We start from the raw sequence: 27,322 nt of genomic DNA, 5'->3' as shown, positions 1-27,322 counted from the left end.
ATCTTCATTTTTCAAAGAAGTATATTTTAAGTGGTATTTTTTTGTATTTTGTTTTCATTTATGAAGCAAATTAACTGTGTTTTATAGTTTGGGGGAGGGAGAAGATTTCCAGAGTGCTGCTCAAGAATCCATTGTTTCCATAAAAAGCTGTTACTGATGAAATTACCTACCTCATTTTTGGCTGTGCTTATTTTGCAGAGGAAAATGAGTAAAGTTCCCACCTCAAGTCAAGTAAAATTTATTCTTGCCTCTTAACAAACATATCACAACAATACTTTCATTTTCAATTTAAATTAATTTTCTTAACATCAGCCGACTTGAGAATTTTACAAAAATTGTCTTTTCTCATAAAAAAGAGCAGAAATCTCTAATGTCAGCATGTAAAAAGTCATTTGTAAAAAACATAATGCCAACTTTTAAGAATGGAGTACATAGTAAATGTATTCTTTCAGAATTCTCACAATTCTTCACAGATTTCATTCAAATGAGTCATGTTGTTTCAAATCCAGAATCAGATTTGAAGGATTTTTTAAGTGTCTTCTCATGATATAACTGAATAAAATTAATGTCAAATTTAACTTCAGGGTATTTTGGAAGCACTTTGGATTATCAATTTGAGCAAATGCTGTATCATAGGCTCCTTTGGAAATGAGAAGGCAGTTGTGGATTTGCGTCTGCTTCCTATCACTCGATGCCAGTGATAAAAATAAATTTCTGATGGTCTGGGTCTCTTTGCAATCTTTCGGTATTACAATCCTTTTTAGTACGAAATTGATGATAAATTTAATTTATAAAATGTTCCTCCATGGCCTACGCCTGAAACTTTGGCTTATACATATTCCATTTGTTACACTTGAAACTATGCAACTTAATCCAGTCGCTGTTCATGTTCTACATCATTTATTCAGTAGCCTTTATCGTGGACTTGGAATATTAATGGTGATGCATATGATGCTTCAAATAATTTATACACTTGAAAACCATTCCATGGTTTGGTGAAGTCTAATATACAAGTCTCATAGATTTTTCACTGCCATCTTTCATGCTGATGCAACAACAGTTCTTTTCAATTTAGTTATCATTTCAATTTCTTAAGGACGTACAGAAATGCAGCCAAAACTGCCGTCCAAAATAGTAATGCATGGTGGAAATCCAAGAGATATGATTTTTCAAAAGTACTATTTCATGCCAAATATAAAAGGGTGAAACCATCAGAAGGGTTTTTTTAATTCTTTCATTTCTACATGAGAAAAATAATGGATACCTATTTTAGAAGACATGAACTTCAATTTCTTACACCTCTTTATGATTTTCCATTTTTTTTATGATATATTTAAAAAATGTAAATGCTGGTCACAGCCAAGGAGATATTTACTTCAATAGTGGCTCGCCAGTTTTGGGAGACCTTGGTGGCTTGCTTAAATTTTCAGTGCTTGGATATTTGCCTGGCTGGTCATTGTGGAAAGCCATCCACAAAATTCAAGAATTTTTTCAAAGGCTTTCTTAGTTTAATGTGAAGTCAATCTTTGATTTTTCATATTAAATGTAGTCAAGTAAAATAAGTAATATCTAATGACCAATGTAAGGAGTTACTGTTTAAAAGTCAAACTATGTTGAGGACTGTGAAGCCAAGCATTAGTGGTTATTATCACAGTTCGCTAACACCCAAGACAGATATACATATCAAGTCTTCAGAATGACTCTCGATCATGTGCTCATCTTTCTGCTAGATATCAGTTTTCCATGATTTAGTTGGAGTGGAAACTTTTCTTGTTTCCTAAGCTTGTTTTTATGTGAGAAATCTGTAGTCATCCACTTTAATCATCTGATCCATCTCTATACTGATGTACACTCTGAATGTATCGCCACTTAACAGAAAGATCTTGTTGGAACTTAAGATTTAATGATTCCATCATCTGCAACAGTTGACACACCCCTCTTATCACATATAAAGGCTTCCCCATCGTAATCACCGGACGGTAGGCGCTGCTGACAACGCAGGCAACGGGGCTCAGCAAAAATCATAGAAACTTGCACAGGGTCAAGACCTTTGGTTTCTGGTAAACGAGCATTCAAGAATAATGCTAAGGCAGCAGTGGTCACAACAAATGGAGCAAATGCCCATGGTCCAAGCCATTGCTGAAGGAGGGGGAATGTCATGCCAACAGTAAAGTTTCCTCCCCAGTTAGCCATACTTCCCAGAGACATAGCAGCCGGGCGAGGCCCAATCTCAAACAATTCTGCAAAAAATATACATAAATCAATTATCTTAATAGGGTAGTTTCCTTCATCAAAGAAAACGAAAGGCATTGATTGCGATTCCTTACCCACCATTAGTGTATTCATAATATACAAATTATTTGATCTTAGAAATCCCAGTTTAGACGAATGGCTACGGTCAATTTTAACCTCATTTAAAAAAGGCCAGATTGCCACCAATGCGATTTCACTCCATGTGACGTCACAGGGACCTAGTTTCTATACGAGTAGATAGGAGTTTTACATTGTCTGAGATTACTAATGCATGCATAAGGCACATAGCTCAGGGAAACATCTCTTAATAATCACACATTAAAAATACCTAAGTTTGGAAAGTTTCCTTCGTTGATAGGGGAATAATAATCCTTATTTAAGCCAAGCGCTACCTGCTAGCAGCCTGCGTCGTATCAGCTCTCAAGCCTCGCCCCAAGGTCACCTCACAAGGCAGCAGGGGGAACCAGAAATACATCACACGGACATTTCCCATCATTCCTACTTGGCCGTCGCGTTTTCGCATGCTTAAAAATTTTCACTTTTCATTTAATCGCAAAAAATAGATATCATCATTTAAAAATCTAAAAGTGTGAAATTCGTACTCCAGGAGTAATAATCTTTCGATTCAGGCAATGAAAAAATAATAGGAAACCACCCTATTCTGTTAATTTTTTTAAATTCCTAGTATTAACACTTTCGAGACGGTGGAGATTTCCTATTAGCACGACTGCTGTACTGAGCCGCAAGAGACTTCTTTCCCCTGGTATGGAGCATTTTTGCGAGACATTCGTTAAGAAGGATCTCGCAGGTAATCAAAAGCTCTCAGCTCAAACCTTTTTCGACCTCTCCCACCGGGGACTCCGAGAGTAGTTGTACTCCCTCCTTTCCGGGTTTACGACCCTACCTGCGGCATTGGTTCGCGGTCAACTTATGGATTGCTTATAGGTACTTGTCGCATGGATAATTTTTGCTTGCACGTAAATTGCAGACTTTGAATTGGTTCCTCATTTTTTTTACGATTGTCAAATTTTAAACGAAGCTCTAATGTCAATATTAATGCATTTAATGCAGCAACAATTTCCATGTTGATGTTTATAGAGACTTTGAGATATAAGCTAATATTTATCGTAGAATTTTGTTTAAAAATATGTAGTAAACGCTGCTGAAATGACAAAGAATTCAATTCTTAGTTTATATTTCTTGAGAAAAGAAGAAATATTTATTTCGAAAACTGAATGGATAAACAATGTATGGCCATGGTCCCTTACCGCTAAGAGGGGTAATATATGTAAGACGAGGGTTCTGGGTACCTGCTCTCGGATTTAAAGGGTATAGCCTAAAACCCGCAGTGTTGGGTCCCAAAACAAAGACGTCTTACACCCCCGACCCTCATAAATAGGGGAGAGCTAGCAAATGTATATATATTCGGCATTCATTTATTTACATAAGAAAACCTCTAACTAATATATGCAGCTTTCGTCTTGGGTCGCGATACGTCCACACGTAGATTTTTGTCTATAGTAGGGTAAAGGTTAATATTGGGCCTCGCTATTGCACATCATAGCTTTTCATGCAACCATGTGATAGAAGTCATTTACAGAAATGCTTCATTCATTTTAGAAAGTCAAATTTTTCATGAGACATTGATTTGCATAAAAATGCATATTAATTTTTTTGTGTAATATGTACTAAATTTCTGTAACTCACTGATTTTTTTTATAAATAAAGGCTCTTCAACTTATAGACATTCAACTGGAATACCCATACATTAATAAAACTTAAAATTAGTATAGACTTATAAAAAAACTATTCATTACCTGAGCCTATAAAGAAAGGAATGGGCCCCAGCCCAAATGCAAAGCAGACTACATACGCAAGTACTGCAAAAATGGAAAGGTAAGGCATCCACCAGAAAGCATCCTGAAAAAAATCAAAGTTCCTTTAATGCACCTTAAAATAAAACTTTCATGCTTATGGTGGTACCTTTAATCCTCGTTGATCATGTGCAGTGTAACTGTTTAGGGGCATTTTAAATTGGGGTATGTAATTGCCCAATCTGGCGTGTGTATGAAGGCATTGTCAAAATTGCATCGTGTACAGTGATGAATTGTTAGAATGTATAGAAGTGAGATGGAAAAATAACCCATGTTCTTGATAATCTCTATCGTAACAGGCTCAACTTTGTGGAGGTTCATTCTAATAAATAAAAGCGAACAAACTATGTATAAATCCACCAATTTATTTTTGTGGTACTACTAGTTTCGATGCAGCGGCGTCATCATCAGGAACAAAGGCTACAAAGAAACAAACATCCTTATATATCATGTGGTATCGGGAGGAAGAAGGTAGGTGGAAGGGGTGGCTGGGAAATCTGAGGTGTGTGATTGGGCGTTGTGGGAGGGTGGTGAGAGTTGGAGAGGGGTGGGGTGTGGAAGACCATTGGTCGGGAGTAACGGAAGGTTTTTGGTGACTAAGGCAATGACGGGGGTGTCCGTGGGAGTGGGGGAAGGGGAAGGATTATGGGTTGTTGGTTTTTCCGTGAGGTTCAGGGAGGCTATTAGGAGGGGGGAAAGGTTCTCAAAAAGGATATCATTAAGAAGGGGACGTTTCTTGATGAGTCTTCTAATCTCCAACTCTTCTAGCTTGTTCATTCTTCTGCCTTTTTCCTCCCTGTGTAAAATTCTACACCCCCGTCATTACCTTAGTCACCAAAAACCTTCCTTTACTCCCGACCAACAGTCTTCCACACCCCACCCCTCTCCAACTCTCACCACCCTCCCACAACGCCCAATCACACACCTCAGATTTCCCAGCCACCCCTTCCACCTACCTTCTTCCTCCCGATACCACATGATATATAAGGATGTTTGTTTCTTTGTAGCCTTTGTACCTGATGATGACGCCGCTGCGTCGAAACTAGTAGTACCACAAAAATAAATTGGTGGATTTATACATAGTTTGTTCGCTTTTATTTATTAACCCATGTTCTAATTTAGTTTGTGCATTCCAACAATCCATGCCATATGAAAGAACTGCAGTTCTAACCTACACAATTTCATGCCCTGTGTAAAACGACCTAAAGGAAATGTCCTCATTCAGGCAAAGAACAGCTCCCGAGTTACTCAGGTTAATTTAATGGATTTCTCTGAGCAGGGGCGGATTCAGCAGCAAATTTGGGAGGGGGGGGGGTAATGAATACCCCTTGGGAGGACTGAATGTCTGGCTATTTTGCATAGTTATTCTCTCAGTACTTACTATGTAAACAATCACAAAAATGAGTAAAATAAGACAGCTTGCAGCAGAGATACAGCTTGCCAAAATCAGTCCTCTTCTGGTAAATGAACCAACTAATTTTAAGGCCAGAAATGCCATAGCCAAGTTGACTGCTCCAGCTGCAACACTTGCCATTTCACTGCCTGACTTTCCCAGACCTGCTTGCTCAAATATTGTCATAGAATAATAGAATACCTGAAAATAAGATGAAGATTGAATATATAAAGAAGCATGTAAAAAATATGTGTGCTTTAAAACAGCTTGACTTTGAGCACATCAATGCTTAGTGAATTGAATAGAAAGGATGCAAACTCTTCATTTCTCACAAACATTTTATCGTTAACTTAGTGCAGCAGTTCCCCACCTTTACTTCCTCCCCTATTCATTTACATGTTCGTAACTAATACTCTACCTCCAAAAATGTAATGTGCAGATTTCATTGCATAATTTCACAATGAGTAGGTGACACTTTTAATTATAAAAAATTTTATGAATCGAAACTTTGTTTTAAATACCCCATACAAATTGTATACATATTTCCTGGTTAAGACTTACAGTCCACCAATGTTGCCAGGCTACTATTAGAGAATGTAGCATCGGACATTACCGATTATTTTTGGCATACCCTTGACTGGTTAGTGGTGTACCCCTTGGGGGTATGCGTGCCACTGGTTGGGAACCACTGACTTACAATTAGTGTATTCTGCTGGCTTTCATTTGATGAAATTCTGAACACAAAATTCTGTTTTTCAGTTTGTTAACACATTCAGCGTGGAGCATGTCAATTGATGTGGTCCCGTCCAAGCCAAGATACGGAGCACGTCAATTCACGTGCTCTGCCGGTCAGGCCAGGGGTCCTTTCTCCGCCTCCGTACGTGACTAATATTAATTTCAATTTATTTATTATCGTGGGCCATTTGGCCCATGAGGTAATTTACAGGTTTACAACAATTCAGAAAACATCATTTGACAAAGGTTCAAAGAAAAAAAACACTACATCAAGACTCAGTAAATGCAAAAAATAGAGAAAAAATAAAACTGAAAACAAAAACAAAATATAAACCTATGCAAGCGTATACATACAATTGCATCCCGAATTCGGATACCCGGGTGTCTAGCCCCACAACATTTTCAGACATTTTAAATACATTTGAAACAGTATCACAATTTATTCAAAGAAAAATATTCAGGTGTAATAGAAAAATGTCAGACGAATAGAAAATTATATCATGAATACAGATACCCGGGTATCTAGCCACACAACATTTCGGAGTCTTCCGATCGTGTGCATGGCCTTCAGCAAGCTTTCCTCTTTTGACCCGTGTGCACCATTTGTAAACAGTAGTACACATTTGAATGGAAGTTATGGCGCAAAAACCTCCCTCTATATTTCTTTCTTATTTTAACGGCCGATTCTGACAACTTTCCAGAAAATCGGGCTCGCATTGAATGTGTTAAAATGGGAAAAATAATCTTTAGTGAATTTAATGTAACATCAATGGTTAATTATCTTAAATATTTTAACCTATAAAAATCTTAAATACTTACTGCATTGATTCCACTCAACTGCTGTCCAAGTTGCATTAACACTACCAGTGAAAGTGGGAGCCTCAGTTGCGGAGACTTAATAAGCTGTGCGATACCAAACTGTTTGCCAATTTTGTTCTCTTCTTGATGAGCCTTCTCACGAAATAATTCTTCTAAATCATCCTTTAATTCATCACACCTTTTATTTCTTAGTCGAACCAGTTCTTTAAAAAGGATACAAGGTTAGATGTAAGCTTTCATTTACCATCAGATATATATAGATTTCCAGAAAATCTTTGTATTTAAAGATAAAATGTCAGCGTGAAGTTTAAGTAATTGAAATAAAAAAATTCTAGTTGGGTCATTGTGAGTGATTCCCAGAGAAACTGAAGTACAGTCGAGGACCTCAAATCCGGAAAGCTTGGGACCAAAGGGTTTCTGGATTTCTGGTTTTGGTCTTCAGCACACAGAAAAAGTGTTACACTTTTTTTTGAGAATTTTAATGCAATAAAAAAATAACTCAGAAATTAGCTACATATGAAAGTGTGGATGGTCTGTTGAACAACCCCTAGAAGAATATTCATCACCTTAGATGGATTCACATACACTACATTGAAGGAGGCAAAAAACTTGCTGAACAAGTCGTCAAATCACGACTGTAGCTTCCGCAGCGTAAACTATATGTGTTTAATGCTGGATAAAAAGGTGCAATAAATACATCTTTTCCTTCATGCTCAATAGCTTTTGCTGGCAGACGTTATGATATAGATCATTACCTTCCTTAGTCGGACAGTAAATCTGTGCAAATGCTTCTATATTTTGTTAATTAATTAATTTATAAATGCATTCAGGCTTGATTGTGCTAGATATTTGATATTCCTACGTTTCCCTGCCTAGGTTGTTAGCATATGTTCATAGGATGTGCTAACTTCCTACTTGTCATAGCACAAGACTCGTAGAGTGGTGCCGTGAGGTGGCAAGTTGAAACACTACACAGAGGAATTTTCATACATTCCGGATTTCTGGTTTTCCGGGTTTCTGAATTCTGGATTTGAGGTCCTCAACTTTATATAATTTGACCACTAGACTAATAATGCCCATGACAGCTGAATTTATTATAATTAATCCAATATCTAATAAATTTTACTTCCAAGAACATAACTTTTTCACTTACCACAAAGTCCTTCGTCTTTGAGTCCCTTTACTACAAATAAATACTTAGGGCTTTCAGGTAGATAATAGAACAAGATGATGGATGGAATGGTCAGAAGAATATATAATCCTATTAAATAGTGCCATGATGATTCATTGCCTAAAATATAAGAAATAATGTTGTGATGTATTAATATCAATATTTATTAGATGTTGTGAAGTCCACATACATTTCCTCTGACTCAAAACCAAAAAGTTAATTTTTAAGATTAAAAATTACTTCAAATAAGAGAGGATTAAAAGATGAGAGATGTCATGTCCCTCCCTTTTTACTGGTAACATTGCCAGCAAAGCAGTTTGTTTACACCGAGATCATTGGTGGCTAGTCGCCTGAAAATGTCTGCAGCAATTTCAATGGTATTTCAATGGCACACAAAATCATAATTGTTAAAATATTTTCTTGATTATCTTTTAGTAGTTACATGATGCACATAAAATTTGTCTTGGTATGTTAACGCTAGTCGTTATCCAGCATTTTAAATTAAAGGAGAAAATATTCAAGAAATTTAATAGGAATACTCTGACTGAAATGATATCATTTTTCATTTTTTTTTTTCAGGGGGATGGGATGGCGACCCCTCCCACCCCCCCCGGGCAAAATCTGGTGAAACTTTTGAAATATATATGATATGCCTGGAAATACATTTTAAATCATTTTGTTAGTATATATTTCAAAACTAGACAATAGTTTTAGATATTTTTTTTATTTCGCTGAGACTTTGGGGGGATCTATCTCCTCATCCCCTCTCATAGTTACGCCACTGGTGGAAACCTTTTCACGGTGAATTATTAAAGCCCAGAGAAGAGTTGTCATACGTAATATAAATACCACATGAGCAACTCCCGAATTTTATAATCTTTCTGTGCATTATGATGAAAACTTACCCAGCATGAAACTGAATCCAAAAACCTGTGCCACAAGAACACCTGCACTGAGACCCAAAGGGCAGAGCACTCCCATGAATCCTCTCAAGCCAATTGGTGCTATTTCAGTCAAGTAAAGTGGTGCAACCCCAGTCACCAAACCTTTCAGAAAGATTAGGAATATGTTCATGATTGGGGAAATGAAAAGTTCATAATTAGGAATATATGTGCAAACATGGTTGCTAAATATTTGCATGCGTGCACTCTATGTGAGTTATGAGTTGATCATGTTCACTAAACAGATGAGAACTTTCCTGAAAATATGAAAGGGACAAATATACATGATATCATGAATTCCCTTACATTTACCATTTTAGGGGTGTCTGGAAGAGATTTCGTGGAACTGTGAGCCATCAGCAGCTTATTTGGGGGGGAGGGGAAAAAATGTCTTTAAAAGGATGACAGAAATAATGGTAATAAAATAAATGCATTGATAATAATATCCCTAAATAAAAAAGAATTAACGTTACTTGCTTCATTGTTACTTTTCATTTTAAGACCTTACATCAGCTGCTTTTGGTATAGGTAGGTAGTCAAGCTGGGATGTAGTGACTATTTGCAACAATTTGGCTATCATTTTAGTGGGTGATACAACTTTCAACTCTTCTATATCACTCAACCCTTAATTAACTTCTATATTTCAACTCTTCATATCCATTTAATATCAGTATGAGTCTTTGATAGTATTCACGGAATTTTGATGTGTGATTCTTTTCAATTTTTTCAAAATAGAAGCACGTAAAGCCAATTAATGTGTGGTATGTGAATGCATAATGGTGTGAATTGAATAGGAAAAGAGAGAGTTAACTCTATTGCCTAATTACTTAAATAATGCCGACAGTTTACAGTGGGCATTTTAGCTATGCAAAGTATACAAAACAGGATTTTCACTAATGATACTACAACATTTCACCACAACTTATCACCTAAAATGGGAAAAGATTCTAGTAGTATGTTCATATATCTTACTTAGTAGTCATACCTTGCACCCTAGGTATCTGAAGTTTACCAAGTAGTTTGGAAAAAAAAAGATTTATTTACAGCTGGTGCTGTTGAGTTAGATACTCTTGAATTGGAGAATTAGTTTTAATTTTTTCTTCCCACATTTTATGTGTTACTCTTTTTACTTTTATCAGTGCATAGCTTGTAGATATTCATGCACTTCTGTGATTTATATGTATCCATTTCATTATTATGAAAAGCATGCATACATTTTGGCATGAATGATTCTACTGTGATTAAATTGATGACTAGATATTTTTGGTGGGTAAGCTGAACTAGAAAATAGAATAGCAAAACCTTTCAGTTATGAAGCAAATGTGCATACTTTTTGCATTTCCATTTCAGTTCCCGGAAAGAATCCTATTATATTCCATTGTTTTTCTGACATGACATCCTTAGCTATGGAAGACAGGCCTAAAATTTGTGTGGAGGAAGTAGGTGAAAGATTCTTAGCATATACCTTTATCAAGACCATTTATTTAGATCTATTGTGCAATATGTGATCTATAGTGTCTCAAAAATTCTATTTCTCTCAGAATCCTATGCAAGAGCTACCTTAATCTTATTGGTATGTTGTCAGGCATCCAATCTCAAAAATTGCACTACTGCAAATGCACTACTTTATCGTCTCTGTAACAGTCTCTCATAATGTATGATTTAACACTTTCCCGGCGAACAACATGTAAAAACTCTTCTCAGTATACTGCGCGGGTAAGATTATATGAGAGCGCCGACGTTTCGGGTACCGACTCGCTACCCATTCTCATGGCTTTTGACAGAAAATATGAAGTGACTGCTGAAGCTCAGCATTAGGAGGGGCCGGATTGTTCGAGTCCGAATTGTTGTCGCAAAGGACCGTGGACCAGCATAGACTTAGCTCTGGCAAGCATAACTCTTTTAAGGGTTTTAATCCAAGAGCTGCTGATCAAAAATCCGGTGTCTCTGTTGCATTCTTATTCTCAAGTCTTATTTCAATAGCCTCTTTAGTTAAACAATCCCAGAATTGATTTGATCGCCATAAAACTCTGGTGTCATCCTACCGTATTGGGATGGAGATGGAGAGAACCAAAGAGGCTATTGAAATAAGACTTGAGAATAAGAATGTAAACAGATACACTGGATTTTCGATCAGCAGCTCTTGGAATAGAACCCTTAAAAGAGTTATGCTAGCCAGAGCTAAGTCTATGCTGGTCCACGGTCCTCCGCGACAACAATCTGGCCCCTCCTAATGCTGAGCTTCAACAGTCACTTCAAATTTTCTGTCAGTAGCTGTGGGAATGGGTAGCGAGTCGGTACCCGAGACGTTGGCGCTCTCATATAATCTTACCCACGCGGTATTCCGAGAAGTCTCTCATGAACTTCTCTTCCGGTATAACTTTCTACTTATCCTCATTCTTCCTCTCCATGGAAATCTATTTCCTCTCCTGTTTTAGAACTCTTTTTTCCTCTTTTTATGACAAAGTCTTTATTTTACTAACTATAACCTTTTTAAGTAGATTTCATGATTTGATATTCAATATTATTCTTCTTTATACTGAACCAACTGTCTCCAGCCATCATATAAGATACTACCATCCTATGGTGCATATTACAGAAACGCTTGACATTGTGGGTAAACTCCACCCACACTTGGAAGGGGAGGGGTGCTAGTTTGAGGGCAGGAATAATTAAATTTTAGTTTAGTGATTCTCTCAGAGTAGGTAGCGACATACAACTACTCACTGGTTCATACACCTGTTCATCACTGAGAATCAGGAGAGGACGGGAAACAGGACAGGGTGATGAAAGAGGAAAAAATGAAGGAAGTAGAAATACTTGGGCTCTCATGAACCTCGAATGCTGCAAACCCAAACGACGAAGTCCGACTCCAAAAATCCCGACACCGGCTGACTAACTGACATCTCCTATCATCCTACCTACTGGAGGTAGGTCGATAGGAGATGTCAGGTAGTCTCTCCTCCTCTGGCGGTCAACTGAGGTAACGCAAATAAAAAGAAACAGGGGGCACTCCCTAGAGCCAGCATAAAAACGTCACAACTTATCAATCCCCTTCAGTATTCTTTAACACATTCCCTGCCATGGATTTTTAGACAAATTCACCCATTGCGCCTAATGCCATTATTTTTCCTTTTGCTTTAAAACTCGGATCCTTTCCATTTGACTTTCGGTATTCTGCGTCGTCGGTCACGTCAAATATGTGGCACTAACATAACTATGAGAGGTCAAAAAAGTGACTCATTCTTCGGTCATTATGACCAAAGCGGAGGTGAACATGTTAATATTTGAGAGGAGCGTGAAGTTTTTTGTACAGCAGATTGCATTGAATTTTCCTCCTCCTGTGATGCAATTATTCTAAGAGTAACCCCTTCCCAACACAATTTAAATGTAGTTTTAGAGTGAAAATGGGGATTCTTTAGATTTCTCAAATGTTTGATAATACGGTCCTAATGTTGGATTCTAACCTTCTATCATATAAAAGACGGTAGACAAGTGGTCAGGGCAAAATACTGGTTCCAACATGGAAGTTTTACCATGAGGAATCATGAGGAGTTTGCTCTAGACCACTAGCGTTGCAATCCTTACAAGTCGCTCTGCACCAACACATTTGGAAAAACTACCTCAAAGCCATGTAATGAATGGGCTCCTCAGAGGAAAATATATATGTAATAGTGTGACCTTAGTGGTAAGGGTTATTGTGACTGACTGCCTCTATGGTAAAGTGCTTATAGGGGCCTATCTGTTAACATATTTGATTTGAGACCCAAACTGCTCCTCTTGTAAGGAGTTTCCCTCACTGGCAGTGGAGTTATATCCCTTTCCACCCTGAACATTTTTTTTGCTCCTCAAAATACCGATGTTTACATGATCCTGCTACCATCTGTAGGTCACTGAGGGAAACGAAAAAAAAAGAGAGAAGCTTAGACCAGAACTTACCACGATCATTACAGTCAGGTTTGATGAACAAAAGTAATCTGAATTGACCGGGGTTAATTTTTAAACAAACCCGCACGATCGTGTGGGGTCAGGTAGAAAGGGTTATAGGCTATTACTAGTTTTATTGAATTCCTCCTATTCCTTTAATAACGGCCTGTCCCCCAGTTATCACTGTGATTGAACAATATGATTGCATTCAAATATTCACTATTTAAGAGGCTTTGCTATCATTTCAAGGGTGAAGTGATGGCTTGTTCAATACAAAACGTACATACTGAAATCAAAATATGTACATGCACAAGTGATAACAAAGCATAAACCAAAGCAAGCATTTAGGGCTGACTAGGATATACATTTATGCATGACAGAAAATAATTCCATCTCCTCAGCATACCTTAGGTTACATCAAATTCCTCTTGATGCACCTCCAATACGTTATGCTAAGTAAACAGACAGCCACTGACAGCACCGTCATGCGAAGCGGAATCATATTCAAATCAATTACTTAAGTGGGTAATGGCTTCAGTAGATTTCCTGCGTACAGAAAAATGTAAAGAGACAAAGTATCTCTATTGTCTCCCTTAAAAATTCACTATTGCTACTTAAAGAAGTTTTCTCCAATGGCTTAAAAATCCTTCGTTTGGGACTCATTGGAAAATCTGCAATTGGAGTGAAGATAGGTATTCGTTTTTGTCACATTTGAAGCCATTCACTTTCTTTGATCTCTCACCATTGTGAGCAAGGGCGGATCTAGGATTTTTTTCTGGGTTGGGTGAGTTACCAATATTTTCATATTTATACATTTTAGGATAACTGTGGTGAAAGAGGAGGGAAAACTGTTGGAAGAGAAGACAAGGAGGATAGAATTAGTGTTGATAAAGTTAGTGCAAAGCAGAGTGTGACTGTTAAAATCTGAGATAAAGGGATAAAGTTTGGACGGGAGAGGGATATATTTGTTCAAATAAAATATTTCTATAGGCTTATTTAACAATTCTTTTCCCTGCTGGGAAAAATTGATGATCTCAACTAAAATATGAATGTAATTTTGACAGACAGCTGACATAGTATTTGCAAAAATTTTCGGTCCTACATTATTTCTCTATCACTTTATTTCACTAATTGCTTAAATGGGACAACTTAAAATTAATAATCAATTGAAATAAAATGGGAATTAATGAAAATAAGAGGAGGCCAGATATTTCACTCACACACACTCAAGGTTTTTAAGAAGGGGAGGGATTAGGGTGTCCCAAAAAAACCGAAAGTTTGAAAGTTGAGGGGGCATTTCCATTTTCCTATGCGAATGCATGAAAAAACATCCCATAAAAATTTTCAGCTCAATCGGACAATATTTGACCCTGCCGAAACGCATTCAAAGTTTGAATTTTTGAGTTTTCCAAATTTCATGCAATGTTGCCTAGCTCTAAGGGTCTTGGGGGATTTAAATTAGAAACCTCTGAAAGAAAATGCTCTCTTATTATTATACTGTCACAATGCGGATACAAATGCACACTGAACAACAAGCAATATGAAAAACTAGAGTTTTTTGCTACTTTTTTCATACATTTTCCTATGCCGCCTAACAACTAGTAACAGATGTTGCCTCTGAGCCTCATCATTTGTCAATTTTTTCTTGACTATAAAATATTTTATTAATTGAACTCCTCTCTCTGCAGTATCATTAACAACCTTAAGGTGTTAAACTATAGATAGGCCCTTCTGATAGTCTACGTCACTTTTCCATTTGCACGGATCTCGCAACAAAAATGTCGGCGAAATACCAATAATTTTGAAAAAATTCACAGAATTTTTCGAAGCGAAGTCAGCGAGAGTCAGCTCACTAATAAGTCGATTAGACGGAAGAGTAACCCGAGGTGCGTCATCATCAGACCCCTCATTGTCTCTGATTACTTCACGCTCATTCTGGCCACCGCCGAAACAGCCTCGACCTCGAACCACACGACAATACCTCTCGGTCTCAGTTAGTGCACAACACTAAATTCCACGAGTGACTGATAGACTAAGCCGGGATACTTTAAACATAAACAGAGCGATGTACTGAAAGCGCATAACTCGAATCTCAACGCGACACGGCGGGGCAATATGCACTCGACTGGCGCCTGGCGGCCGCATCGGCGAGCGGGACTTGTAAACACACCGAGTTGTGGCTATGAAGCTCATTTTGACTCAAGTGTTGCTGTCAACGACTATAGAGCTAGAGGAGATGATTTGAACTTAAAATTGGTTGTTTTGTAACTCTCGAGCCTCCTGCAGGGTAGGCAACATTGCATGAAATTTGGAAAACTCAAAAATTCAAACTTTGAATGCGTTTCGGCAGGGTCAAATATTGTCCGATTGAGCTGAAAATTTTTATGGGATGTTTTTTCATGCATTCGCATAGGAAAATGGAAATGCCCCCTCAACTTTCAAACTTTCGGTTTTTTTGGGACACCCTAGGGAGGGATACATACAATGGTGTACTGGAGTAGTTACAATTCAAATCATATTTCATCTTCACTCATTCATGCAGGTAAAAATACTAAGTGCATAAGTACAACATAGGGCTACTACTGGTTGCACCCTGAGATTCCAATGGAATTTTAATTCATTTTGAGTCCTTTTGATTAAATTTTAGATCTTTCTCGGGCTGTGGCCATGACAACTGATTTTTGAAAGTGACTTTACGTCATAAAAGTTTAGCACTACCTCAACAAAAATAACTTGCAAATGCATGAATTTTACTTCTTTGATGCTTTATAGAATCCTATTGAGGGATTTTCAATGCTTGCAATCATTATGTGGTGGACTCAAATTTTATCTAATTGGTGAAATTGGTACTTTGAAAATCATTCCTCATTAAATATTTTTAGCCTGCAGTCTTGAAACTCACATTACTTAGGAAATATGGTCTGGAAAATAATTTAAGAATAAAAATTTCATACCTCCAGCATAACCGAGCAGAAGTCTTGCCAAAAGAATCATTTCGATCGAGTAAGCCCATCTTGAACATGTTAAGAAAACAGCAGCCACGGTTCCAATTACTAAGCTCAAGAGAAGTGTTTGTTTTCTGGAATGGAAAAATTGTTATCATAATCATTCTTTGTCAATCTATTGCTTGCATGCTCATGACTACATAAAAACAAAATGGCCATTGGACTAAGGGTAGGAATTTGAGCATAAATATTCGAATTTGGAACATTAAATTGATTTTACAGAGTTGTATTTTGGAGTAATAGGCAACTCATCCCCTGTTAGAAGGTGGAATAAAATAAAATGCATTGTGTCTTCTTTATGCAAAAAATTCCTCTGTTGCATTCTATCAAGTTGCCTACTATACACAGGCTCATTTTGCGAGGTGTGAACCAAATATACACAATGTTCAATACTGTTAAGTTTTACCCACCACTGGTTGAAAGTTATTCACGTACACCATTCTAACACATTATTGTGGCATTGGCCAGCTGCTAAGAGTCGCTCACATTGTTAAATTATGTCTGTTTGTGTTCAATGGCATTCAATAATTGTCTGGTGTCAACATAATTAATTGCATAGTGAGTAGCCAGTGTTTCATTTAAAATTCTTAACGCCAAATTTGTATTTCAATAATCTCCTTCATTAGGCATTACCAGGTTCCATAGGAATTATTGATCATCTCGGTGCCTTCAGCAGTTATGGTGATATTGTATTAGAAAGCATGATCAGTTCTTGTTTTATTTCACCCTTAATCTCAGCTCATGATTGGTAGGAGTCACTAATTAGTCGCTTAAGCGAGTTGCCTCTTAATGAGTTTGTATTTTCCATCCCTGATCCTCCCTCTCAAAGGCCTCCAAGCTGTCTGATAGCATTTTGAGATTATAAATATTATATTTTAACATTTTTACCGGCATGAGTTATCCCTGTGGTCTGAATGACTACTGAGAGATTCTAGGTTCACCAACCATGTTCATTGTGTAGTGCTTCCATCTTCAACTCAAAGGTGAGATGAATGAATTTTCATTGCAAATATACAGTGCTGGTCGTACTTCCATTGGTTGTTAATAGGTTTAAAATCTTCCATACATTAGGTACTGATTAGATAGCCATTGTCTCTGTTGAAGTTGTTCTTTTTCTAAGGCTTCCCCATCTGTCTAGGTGAGCTGGCAGCCATTTTTGCCTTCCAAAATTAAATTTGTGTCCTGTCTCACACCATTCATTCTCTGCAATGATGGACAAGTTGAACTATTTCTTGTTGCAGGCCCTTATACATCTTCAGTTGAACATGCTCTCCACCTTGGTGGCTCCTCTCAGGACTATCCGATGATTTTAGCCATTCTTTCATAGTGAATTGACCAAGATTCTTGGAAATTTCTTCTTGGAATCCAATTAGTCAGAATCAAAAATGGTTGAGTCATGGTAGAATAGAGTGGTAATAATGAAGATCTTTTGGGATGGATGGTTGTTTGATGTGTTATTGAGATATCAGTCCATATGAGTTCCCATCCTAAACATTGCATGTCTGAATGTGACAATAACTTTTCTTTCCATCAATACGTCTACGAAGGGAAATTTGCCTTCCTTCATCTTTTACATTGTAATTCAAATGTCCAGATGTTGCATGTATAGGTGTGTGGTTGGTCCTTCCAATTCCTTTACACCCTATGGCCAGATGGTGAATGTATCAACAACATCCCTCATCCATAACTTGCGAGTTGCTTTTTGTAGTATTCACAAGTGATTTTTTGTCTTTCAACTTTATTTTAATTGTGAAGCCCATTATTTTGCCAATCCCAACCCCACTTCACTCACTCACAAACCTTGACATTGTCACGTCAAGCTGATTAGTATGCCGATTGTGACAGAAATTTTGGTGAGAGAGGGTGTGGGAATAAAATTTATTGGTATTATAATTAATATGCATCATGCGTTTTTATCATCATGCTTCTGTGAAATTATGTATAACTACTATGGAATTTTTATTGATTCCAGCCTATATTTAAAAGTTGTTCATAAAGTATCATTTCAGGATCTGAATGCAAATAAGGCATTGCTCAAAGTAAGCTATTATGTATATCTTCACTCACTTTCTCAGTGTTTCCACTGGATTGGTTTGGATCAATGAGGGTTGAGTTATCGCTGACTAAGTCAATGATGTATGAATACCACACATATGGAATAGAATAGTTCCATTCCCTGGTTCATCAATAATTGATCAAGAATTGACCTTGTTAACCTTCAATAAGTAGTAAAGCACTATTCAATAGGTCACCATTTGTGAACTAGGACTCATGAATTTTAAAATGTGTAAATAAGAGTGCTTTGTTCCATGCATATAAATAAGGAATACCCACCGGCCATATTTGTCAGCAAGGCAGCTACAAGATAAAGATCCTACCACTCCACTTACAAGGGAAATGGATACAATGGCTGACCATAGGACATTCATTTCAGATAAACCCATTACTATGCCATATCTGTATTGAGCTGTTGAATTACAAAAGTCACGAATGATCTGAAATATCAAACAAATAATGCTCTTTGAAATAATCAAAATACGACAAGGGAAATTTACTTTTGGAAAATGACAAAGTATCATAAATGATCTGATAAATTTGAAAATGGTGAAAGCAAGTTTAGTGAGAAAGTGAACATTTTATAGAGATTGGTGTTTATATTTTCAATTCATTCCACCAACTAAGGATTTTAATGATCAATTTTATTCTAATGTGTACTATGCCACTTTGAGACAATATCTATGTATCGTGGCTGGGGTACTGAGGCCGTAAAAGTATGCATTACTTCATCCCAATTACAATTGTGTATTATGCATTACTTCATCCAAATCCCAAAGGGGTAGGGAATAGATGTGAGTGTTTATTCATGCTTACAGGACAAAACACAAGGACATTTGCTTCATCCCCATGGTAGGTTACTCATTTGTTGAGGTAGTTGAGAATGGGCACTTCAAAAATTATAACCTGAAGGTAGCTGCTTGCAAAAAAAGCTAATTATGTGTACATCATTTAAGTCAGTGCTCAGTGATATTTTAGACATGCATTAATCCATTTTCATGCATGTGGGTATCTACTCACATTAAGTGCTAAGGAAAATTGTAGATGGTGAGACTCAAAATTTCAGCCAATATTGATTGGTCAAATCACATTAAATATGTAATTTGATTTTCAAAGCAATATCTCTCAAATCATTTAGCTTTTTACTTATTAACCCTTTCTCTGCGGCAACCTCTACGGAAACCTACCCATTACCTGCAGCAAAAGTGCTAAGCTAAAGCATGGCAGGTGGAAAGAAAAGGTTCATTCACAGCAGCTTGCCGTGCGAGCATACGAGGTACATTATCGCAGCCCTGAAAGGGTTAAATTAGTGATCAGTTTCCTGGTATTCATCCCTCTCTAGTGCCTGATGTTTCTTTGTGGAAATATATCATCCACGGGACACTGAAGAGCCAGGCAGAGGTTCAAAATGTTTTCTCCAGCTTTAAGACTGAAAATTTTTCTCTGAACCCAAAAATTTCAAGTCTTCATCATTTGAGTGAAATTATTTATGCCTTTGATGTTTAAATGGATAAAAATACCATGCATTACATTCACTCATTTTCTGTGAATTCCAAATTTTATTTAAAACTAAAGGCAACACTTGCACATTATCACTGAACATAAGACACATATTTGCTTGTTGAGATTTCAACAACTTTTGTGATGATAGTATACATTTGGCACCATTTTCCTATGTAATTATTGCACCTCTTAGTCATTCTTGATTTCATTTAATCAAAGATTAGCTATCAGTGTGATCAAGGAAGAAGAGAAAACTTGATTGCATATAATGGCATTTTTGAGCTGTAATTAAAATAATATGGACTTATATTAGCAGTAGTTTTAATTGCAAATGACTTAAATCAGTTTTTACCAAGAAATATTTGCTACTTGAGTCAAGTTTCTTGGGTATGGCCCTGGATAAGGTTTCATATACATTTCGATGAGTGATTCACTCATCTTCACCCACTTATTTCCTAACCAGTTTAAACATGGTTATAGCCAGTTGAGAGCAGTTGTAAACCCATTGCTGACTGGCTAATTTATTATGGTCGAGGTCGTTTGAATTGTAATTGTTTTCTGCAACTGTTTACTTATCAAGCAATGGCCTTCGTATCTCTTTGCAGGCTGCGGTGGCGGTTCTTGCCTTCCACAGAATAGGTCATGGGTTCCAGTCCCACCTGGGTAGGCTGGCCCTATACAGGATATGTGTATTCATGTGGTATGTTTAATCGTTAAGCTAAAAACCCCAATGTAAAAGGCAAATGGTACTGTTTTCAGCTGTACAGGGATAAATAAATATATGGCTGATGCTCTGCTCTGCTCTTCTTATCCATTTTTATTTGAACAGCTTCTTTCTTTAGATGATCCCATTATCCAAATAATTTGCAGTAGATTTTGGCATAATTTGAGTCACATTTTTAGACCACATAGAGGCTATGCTCCACCAAAGTAAATTTTTGGTTGATACGGTGATGCATGTCTTGTATCACTCTTTCATTCCATTTGCTGGGCCTACAATCTTTCATCTTCGCAACATGTTTGTTGATAATCCATAACAGTGGCGCCGACTCCATTGGGCCTGAGGTGGCCCAAGCCCCCTCAAAAATTCTTTATGGGTGTGGAGAAAAAATGTGCCAGGCTTGTCGATTTTCCCCGGAGTGTCCAGATATCAAGATTTGAGTTATCAGGGTTCTAATGATGATCATATGACTCTGACTCTTCTAAAATGCTTAAAATACTTTAAACTCACTACTTACTTATAAAATTTGGCGGGGCAAGATCCCCAGTTTGTAAGTCAGCATCCCTGATCCATAATGGTTCAGATTATATAATCTTGATTTTAAAAATCACCAGATGATGATAAATCTGGCCACTTTCAGCATTTTATGCTCACAGGGTCTTAACATAAGCTTTGTACCTCTGGGGAAAAAACTTTATTCATAATAAGCAATAGAGCTCTAGGCTGCACCCTTGTGTAACAGCTAAGCAGTTACTTGCATTTTAATTAATACCTGTTAAAAATCTATGATGTGGGAATAACAATAAGCCACATTTTTGCGAATTTAAATGTAAACCATCCATGAGTGGACCCTACGTCATGCCTCAATTGCCCTGGCTGTAGCAGGCCTTCGATGACCAATATTTGTGCTGTGGCATTGTTGGAAATAATATTTGACTCCCTTCCTTTTATAAATTTACTCTGATTATCCTTAAATAGCTCTGAGTATTCATTTTCAGCTCAATTTTAATTGATTTTTTTCTTTAGTAAGTGAAGTAAATTTGAAAGTGCATGCAAAAAATTGAAAGAACCACTGGTGCATGATTATACGAATGAAATATTACTTAACTATTGCTAATCTTCGTGTAAGTCTCCCAACCTTTTCCTAGAACTGAGTGGGTGTAAACCTAGTGATAGATAAAAGGCAGAGGCCGATTTGCTGCTCGTTGTTATGCAACCCAACAAACGCTGTAGTGTTGTGGGGTAATCTAACTCCGAGTTACGGAGGAGGCGATGGAAATCCGTAACATCCATACGCTTCATTAAAAAAAGCGTGTTTTTTGTCCTGATACCACCGTAGGTTTTTTTGGACCGCAGGATATTTATAAAGCAATACTTACTGCTTGCGGTGTGTTCAATACCCCAATAGAATATCCAATAGGTATGCAGGCTCCGACGTTGGTAACGAATCCACACAAAAATAGCATGAAGGTCCATTCTTCGTTCCTCTAGAAAAGAAAAATTAAAATTTATTTCAAAAGTGCGGATAGTTTGAATAAAAAAAATCGCCATATGGTGATCTAATCACTGACAACATTTTTTTTCACAGGGTCGTGACTTAAGCTTTGTGCCTCTGGGAAAAAAATTATTCATAATAGGCAATGGAATTATTAATGAAAATGCAAGTGCCTGGTCAGCTGTTAAATAAGGGTGCAGTATATAGTCGAATAGCAATTGCGAAAAAAGTTTTACTCCAGAAGCACATCGTTTAAGCTACGACCCTGTGAGCATTAAATGTTGTCAGCGGCCACATGTATCACTATCTGGTAATTTTTTGATTAGTGTTTCGTATATTAATGTCAATTCAAGTTTCTGATTCTAACCGTAGCAGATTTGAAGTTGGAGAAACTTCATGAATGAACCGCGGAATTAAACCGAATAGTTTTACAGCGCTGAAATGTACACCTGGGGATTGTATTCTTAGTAGGTACTCATTAGCTCACCTTTGTTTGCGAGATCAATGTTTTCCCTGGTCCAGATGCGCGCAAAGGGTCCGCGGTATTTTTCGTAACGCCTATTTTGCCTTCGTTATCCAATAAAAACTGTTGATGGAACGTTCCCAACGATCCGTTTTTGGCTCCCTTCCCGTCCACTTGCGATGGAAACGTCGACGAAGGCATTCTTGTGCCGATAGACCCTAGGTTGTGCGTGAAATACTTGAGCAGGCGGTCGGATGGAACGAACAAGTGCGTTTCTGAGCCCCTTCCCGGTGTTGTTCCCCGGCGAAGTGATGAAAATCGCCTATTCTTTCGTCTCCGGACACCCTGTCATGCCTTCATGTTGGCGAGCGACCTGCGCTCAAGTGCGCCTGCGCGATCATTAATAAGTATGCGCAGCCGCTTGCCTCACCTCGACGAATTCAAAGTAAAATTCCGCATACCTCAGTCCGGAACACCAACCTTCCATTGAATTCCAGACAATCAGCCCGTCCCAGTAATAATTTAGGCGCTTCACGTCCGGCAAGGAAAGAATAAAGATGATTTTTTTTCAACGGCGCGTGCATTACCGCACCCGCGGAAAATCATTATCATCGTAAAAAGCCTCGGGGTACTCCTATTTTTTACGAAACCTTGCTTGACTATTATGGGAGGCGATAAATTTTGCATGATTTAGCACTCACCGATCACCTATGCCTGCATTTCCACCTTGATAAAGACGCTCGCAGCCATAAACCCCAACTTGAACTTGCTGATAACGCCGCGAAAAAAATTCTCTCGTCCTTATGCTAGATACTCAGCATCTATGATCAGGATCTCGTTTAAATCACTCAAATCGTACAAAAGGAAAACAGTGAATTACGCGTCAGTACCCTGAAAGTCCTTGTTTAACCTACGTACCTACGAGCTGAGGATTGGGGTAGTAACCGTCGCAGTATTTATATTTTCCTTGTGATGATTTTACAGGTGCTGGAGAAGGACTTTTAAGATTACTTCTTTTGTGTAAGAATGGATAGGTCTAGTATTAGCATGTATGATTTTAACTTTAGATATTATTATTTTACACTCATTAGGAAGAATGTTTATGGATTATTCTTGATCATGATCATCCTTGCATATTTCACCAGATATATCTTATTACGTGTGAATAATTGTGTTTAATCTAAACTGACAACACTTTGAAACATGTTAGGGGAGGTCAGTGCTTATTTTGGGAAGCGATCTAAAGTACCTAAAATCTTTTAGGTGCACTTAATCAGCTTCTTAAATGTGCTTAATTTAACCCCATATTTTATAAATAAAAACATTTCCAATAGAAAATAAAATGAGACTCAAGGATTGCACTAACTTTTTGCTCTTTGCTTCTGCCAAAATTCAAATTGGGAAGGAAACCATCAGACATTGCGCAGGGATTGGGCCTTTCGAGCCTTTAGGTTTGGGATTTTATGTCAACCTTTGTCATATTTGTCAATTGAGTGTGACATTTATGAATAAAAGATAATAATGACAAAAATTCAAAAGCATGATTTAAAAAAATGCTAAAATATTGATAAGACATCAGAATAAAAATTATAAATAATAGTTCTTTCCAAATGAATCAAATTTAATTGTTGATCAAAGCAAAATGTGCCTTCCCCAATGACCATTTCCAATAGCCTATTATACTGTTGGCTACTCCCACCCAGTTTTCCATGATTTTTAAAATCAAGTTTTCATTTAAATTAAAATGTATCAAAGACTCATATTCAAAGTCAATTCGATTCATTTGACCCTATCAGCACTTCCTTATTGACTTCAATCTTATTTTGTGATGTAGCGGCTATCATATATAATCCTGTTTCACCATAAATTATCATTCTTCAATGTCCCATGCATGTACATACCTCAATGAAGTACTTCCTAATTGCACTACTTGTGTATCCAGATGTGAGCAAGGACTGAACAGGGACTTTAGTCAAGAGGGGGCAGAGATCAGTTTGCCGCCCCCGTCCATTTCTCTCTCCCTCCCCTGCCTGGTTGAGTTTGTGCCTATCTTAATTACTGTCAAGCCTAGAGTTTTCCACTCTTGAAGCTATGATAGTCAATGTGATGTAAACTTTGGTCATCTTCTGATTACGTAATATTTATGTTGCACAGTAGCGTATCCAGGAATTTCATTCGGGGGGGTTCCAAAACCAGGGGGGGAAATTTTTGAAAAACCGGGCACTAAGTAATGAGTTTTAAACTAATTTTAACACTTTTCATAATCGAAAAAACTTAATTTGTTAAAGAAACATTTTGTAAATTCCTGATTTTTCAATATTTTGTTTTCTTTTATGAAGGACAATAATTGTGTTTTTATATTTTGGGGGGGGGGGATGGGAGGGGTCCGGACCCCCCAGACTCACCCCCTGGCTACGCCACTGATGTTGTATCATATATTGCTCATCCACTAGAGTATTCAAGCCTTTCATCAACTGGCTAATCAGTAGCAAGGGTGATAGCTGAATTCATTGACTTAGACACTGCCCTCTGTGATGGTCTACTCTGCTTCTTTGTCAACTACCATCAATTGTGCCATCCAAGCCATGCACAGATTTGAAGGACTTGTCCAACCCATGCCAATTGAATAACCATTAGCTTTACCCAGTGCAGTCAATTGAATGCATTTTCAAAATTCACAAAGCTAACAAATAGTATGTATGTCAATGAAACATTCTTGGTCCCTTTCCACAATTACAATTACTGAAACAGTTATGAATATTTTACTTTGGAATCTGGGGTTAATGAGATCAGTGGTGTTATGGTTCCAGAACGTGCTGGAATGCCGTGGTTAACAAAAGACATAAGGGTCAAATAACACTTATCAATTTTGATACCATGCTGTAAAGAGATACACTCCCATTGTGACTCCTTTCTAGCCTTTTCCTTGTACTCTTATATTATGATCCTTGCATGAGCTCTCTTCTGCTCATGAATACCTCCTTTTCTAAGGCAATTCTTTCCCTGATATCCTGACTGCTGTATCTACTTTCCTCTAATGTGCTGCCCCTTTTAGTTGAATTGCTCCACCTACTCAAGTTTGTGATCAATTACTTTTATCTTGAGCCTCAAATTACTTGCTAGCAATGCTTAATGATACTTCATTAATTTGGTCCTCTTGCTAGAAATCTTCATACCACAATCCTTACACTGCTTTTGTAATGTGTCAACCAGTGCTTGCAACACTTTCGCTGACTGGTTAATCAATGCCTGATCATCCATAAACCTCACTGAACCAACAACAGTCCTCCCTCATCAACTTTCACCTCTATTTAAATCCACACTTATGTCATCATTTCCTTAGTAAACACAGTATTTAACAAAGGTAGAAGTGGGCAGCTTTGCTTCACAACTCAGCCAAGGCTTGCACATCCTGATTTGCTGTGGGTTGCCCACAATGGTGCACTTTGAACCATATTCAGACTAGAAATGATTTCCTTTCACTCCACACCTATTTTATTAAGAGTGCCCATGGGCGTACCCAGTGAGGGACAGGAGGGGGAAGCTGCCCCCCTCTAGAAGCGAAAAAGTCCTTAAGGAAAATCAGACTGAATTGAATCAAAAGTTTTCAACAATTTTTTAAAATACATATTAGTTTAAGACATGCAACTAAAATGTTTTTAAGCAAATAATTTTAAAAACTAATGAAGTGGTGTTATAATTGTCTTAAAATGTTGTTTTCATTCACCTTTTCCATGCTAAAATGTAAAATGGTACAGCTTGAATGACCATGGCTTGACCCCCCCTCCCTAGTTTTGATCCTGGGTACGCTCTTGAGAATGCCCACTGCCCATGAACTTAAGTCAGTCCGTTCTTTCAAATCCTTTCTCAGATTCACAAAGCAAGCACACTGGTCCAGGTTATATTTATGGTTCTTCGCCATTAGGGTCATAATTACCACTAGGAGTTGTCTTTCATGAAACTAAAGATCTATGCCCAGATAGTCATTTTCCATTGCAACTATTCATCTATTTATAACCCTCAGTACTCCTTTTGGCTTATGGCGGATGAGGACCCAGGGTGGCCCCTTTAAAGTTTACAACACACCAGGGGAATCAGTACCAGAACTGATTCGCCCAGTCGCCCGGGGAGGGGATTGGAGGAGAAGGAAAAAGGAAGGAAGAGCTGCCACGATTAGGAGCCCACCGACACCTCCAAGGGGAGGATAGGGATGGAAGGGTGGGGATAGGGAAAAAACTGCACTGCCATTGCGATGACAGTGCTAGGGAAACCATAATTTAATTTGCCAATGGAATGGAAAGATTATCCTATATTGAGAATAATCCATTGATAAATCTGTTGGCCTCTTGACTAACAGTCTTATTGTGTCTTTATGCTTTTCTTATTGTGTCTATATTGTGTTCTGCTTAGGGCAAGATGCATTCATGTAGATCATGCATACCAGTAGAAAAAACTTCACCTATCAGCCCTCGCTGAATGCTACAGAAACTCACATGGGATATTGAACAGTCCCACCACTCTTTTGCCTTTTTGCTGTAGAGGGTTCATACGGTTCTCCCTTCATCTTTTGCCTCTTGATAACCATGTTAACTTCAACAGCACACCTGCATCTCTTTCCTTTTGAAATTATTCCTACTCTTCCCACTGCCTTTCTCTCCAAAGCCCTCTTGCCTTCATTTTTTCTTCCCGTTACCTCTTGTGTATTTATTTATTGTGTTCAATATCTGCCCAACACATACATGATTATTGGGTGAACCATCCAAACGTTAAAGTACAAAAAAATAAAATTATTATAGCCCCAATATAATTAATATCAAGATTTAAAAAAATGAAAGTTCTTACTTAATATGTCACAGTTGCAAGAAACTCAACAATCAATCAAATTCACTTCGCAAACAGATTCTTAGCTTCTTTTAAAAAGTAGTATTTCCTTATGTAAAAGTCCATTTTGTTGAAATATTTGGTAT

At 37.5% G+C, this 27,322-nt stretch overlaps 1 protein-coding gene across 1 annotated transcript; it reads right to left on the bottom strand.

Moving 5' to 3' along the window:
- Positions 1-222: 222 nt before the first annotated feature.
- Positions 223-22,787, bottom strand: LOC124159037 (solute carrier family 2, facilitated glucose transporter member 1-like). Its single transcript, XM_046534527.1, has 10 exons — positions 22,380-22,787; positions 21,777-21,884; positions 18,453-18,613; positions 16,068-16,192; positions 9,151-9,291; positions 8,228-8,365; positions 7,075-7,277; positions 5,509-5,721; positions 4,071-4,173; positions 223-2,240 (listed from the first exon to the last, which is right to left on the bottom strand). Exons 1-10 carry the CDS (start codon positions 22,554-22,556, stop codon positions 1,894-1,896), a joined length of 1,716 nt encoding a protein of 571 aa, XP_046390483.1. The 5' UTR covers positions 22,557-22,787; the 3' UTR covers positions 223-1,893.
- Between the last annotated feature and the right edge of the window lie 4,535 nt (positions 22,788-27,322).

The sequence above is a fragment of the Ischnura elegans genome, chromosome 5 (genome assembly GCF_921293095.1).
Source record: "Ischnura elegans chromosome 5, ioIscEleg1.1, whole genome shotgun sequence".
Taxonomy (NCBI): Eukaryota; Metazoa; Arthropoda; class Insecta; order Odonata; family Coenagrionidae; genus Ischnura; species Ischnura elegans.
The sequence above is the reverse complement of the archived record's forward strand: the minus strand, read 5'-3'. Positions and strand labels throughout refer to the sequence as shown.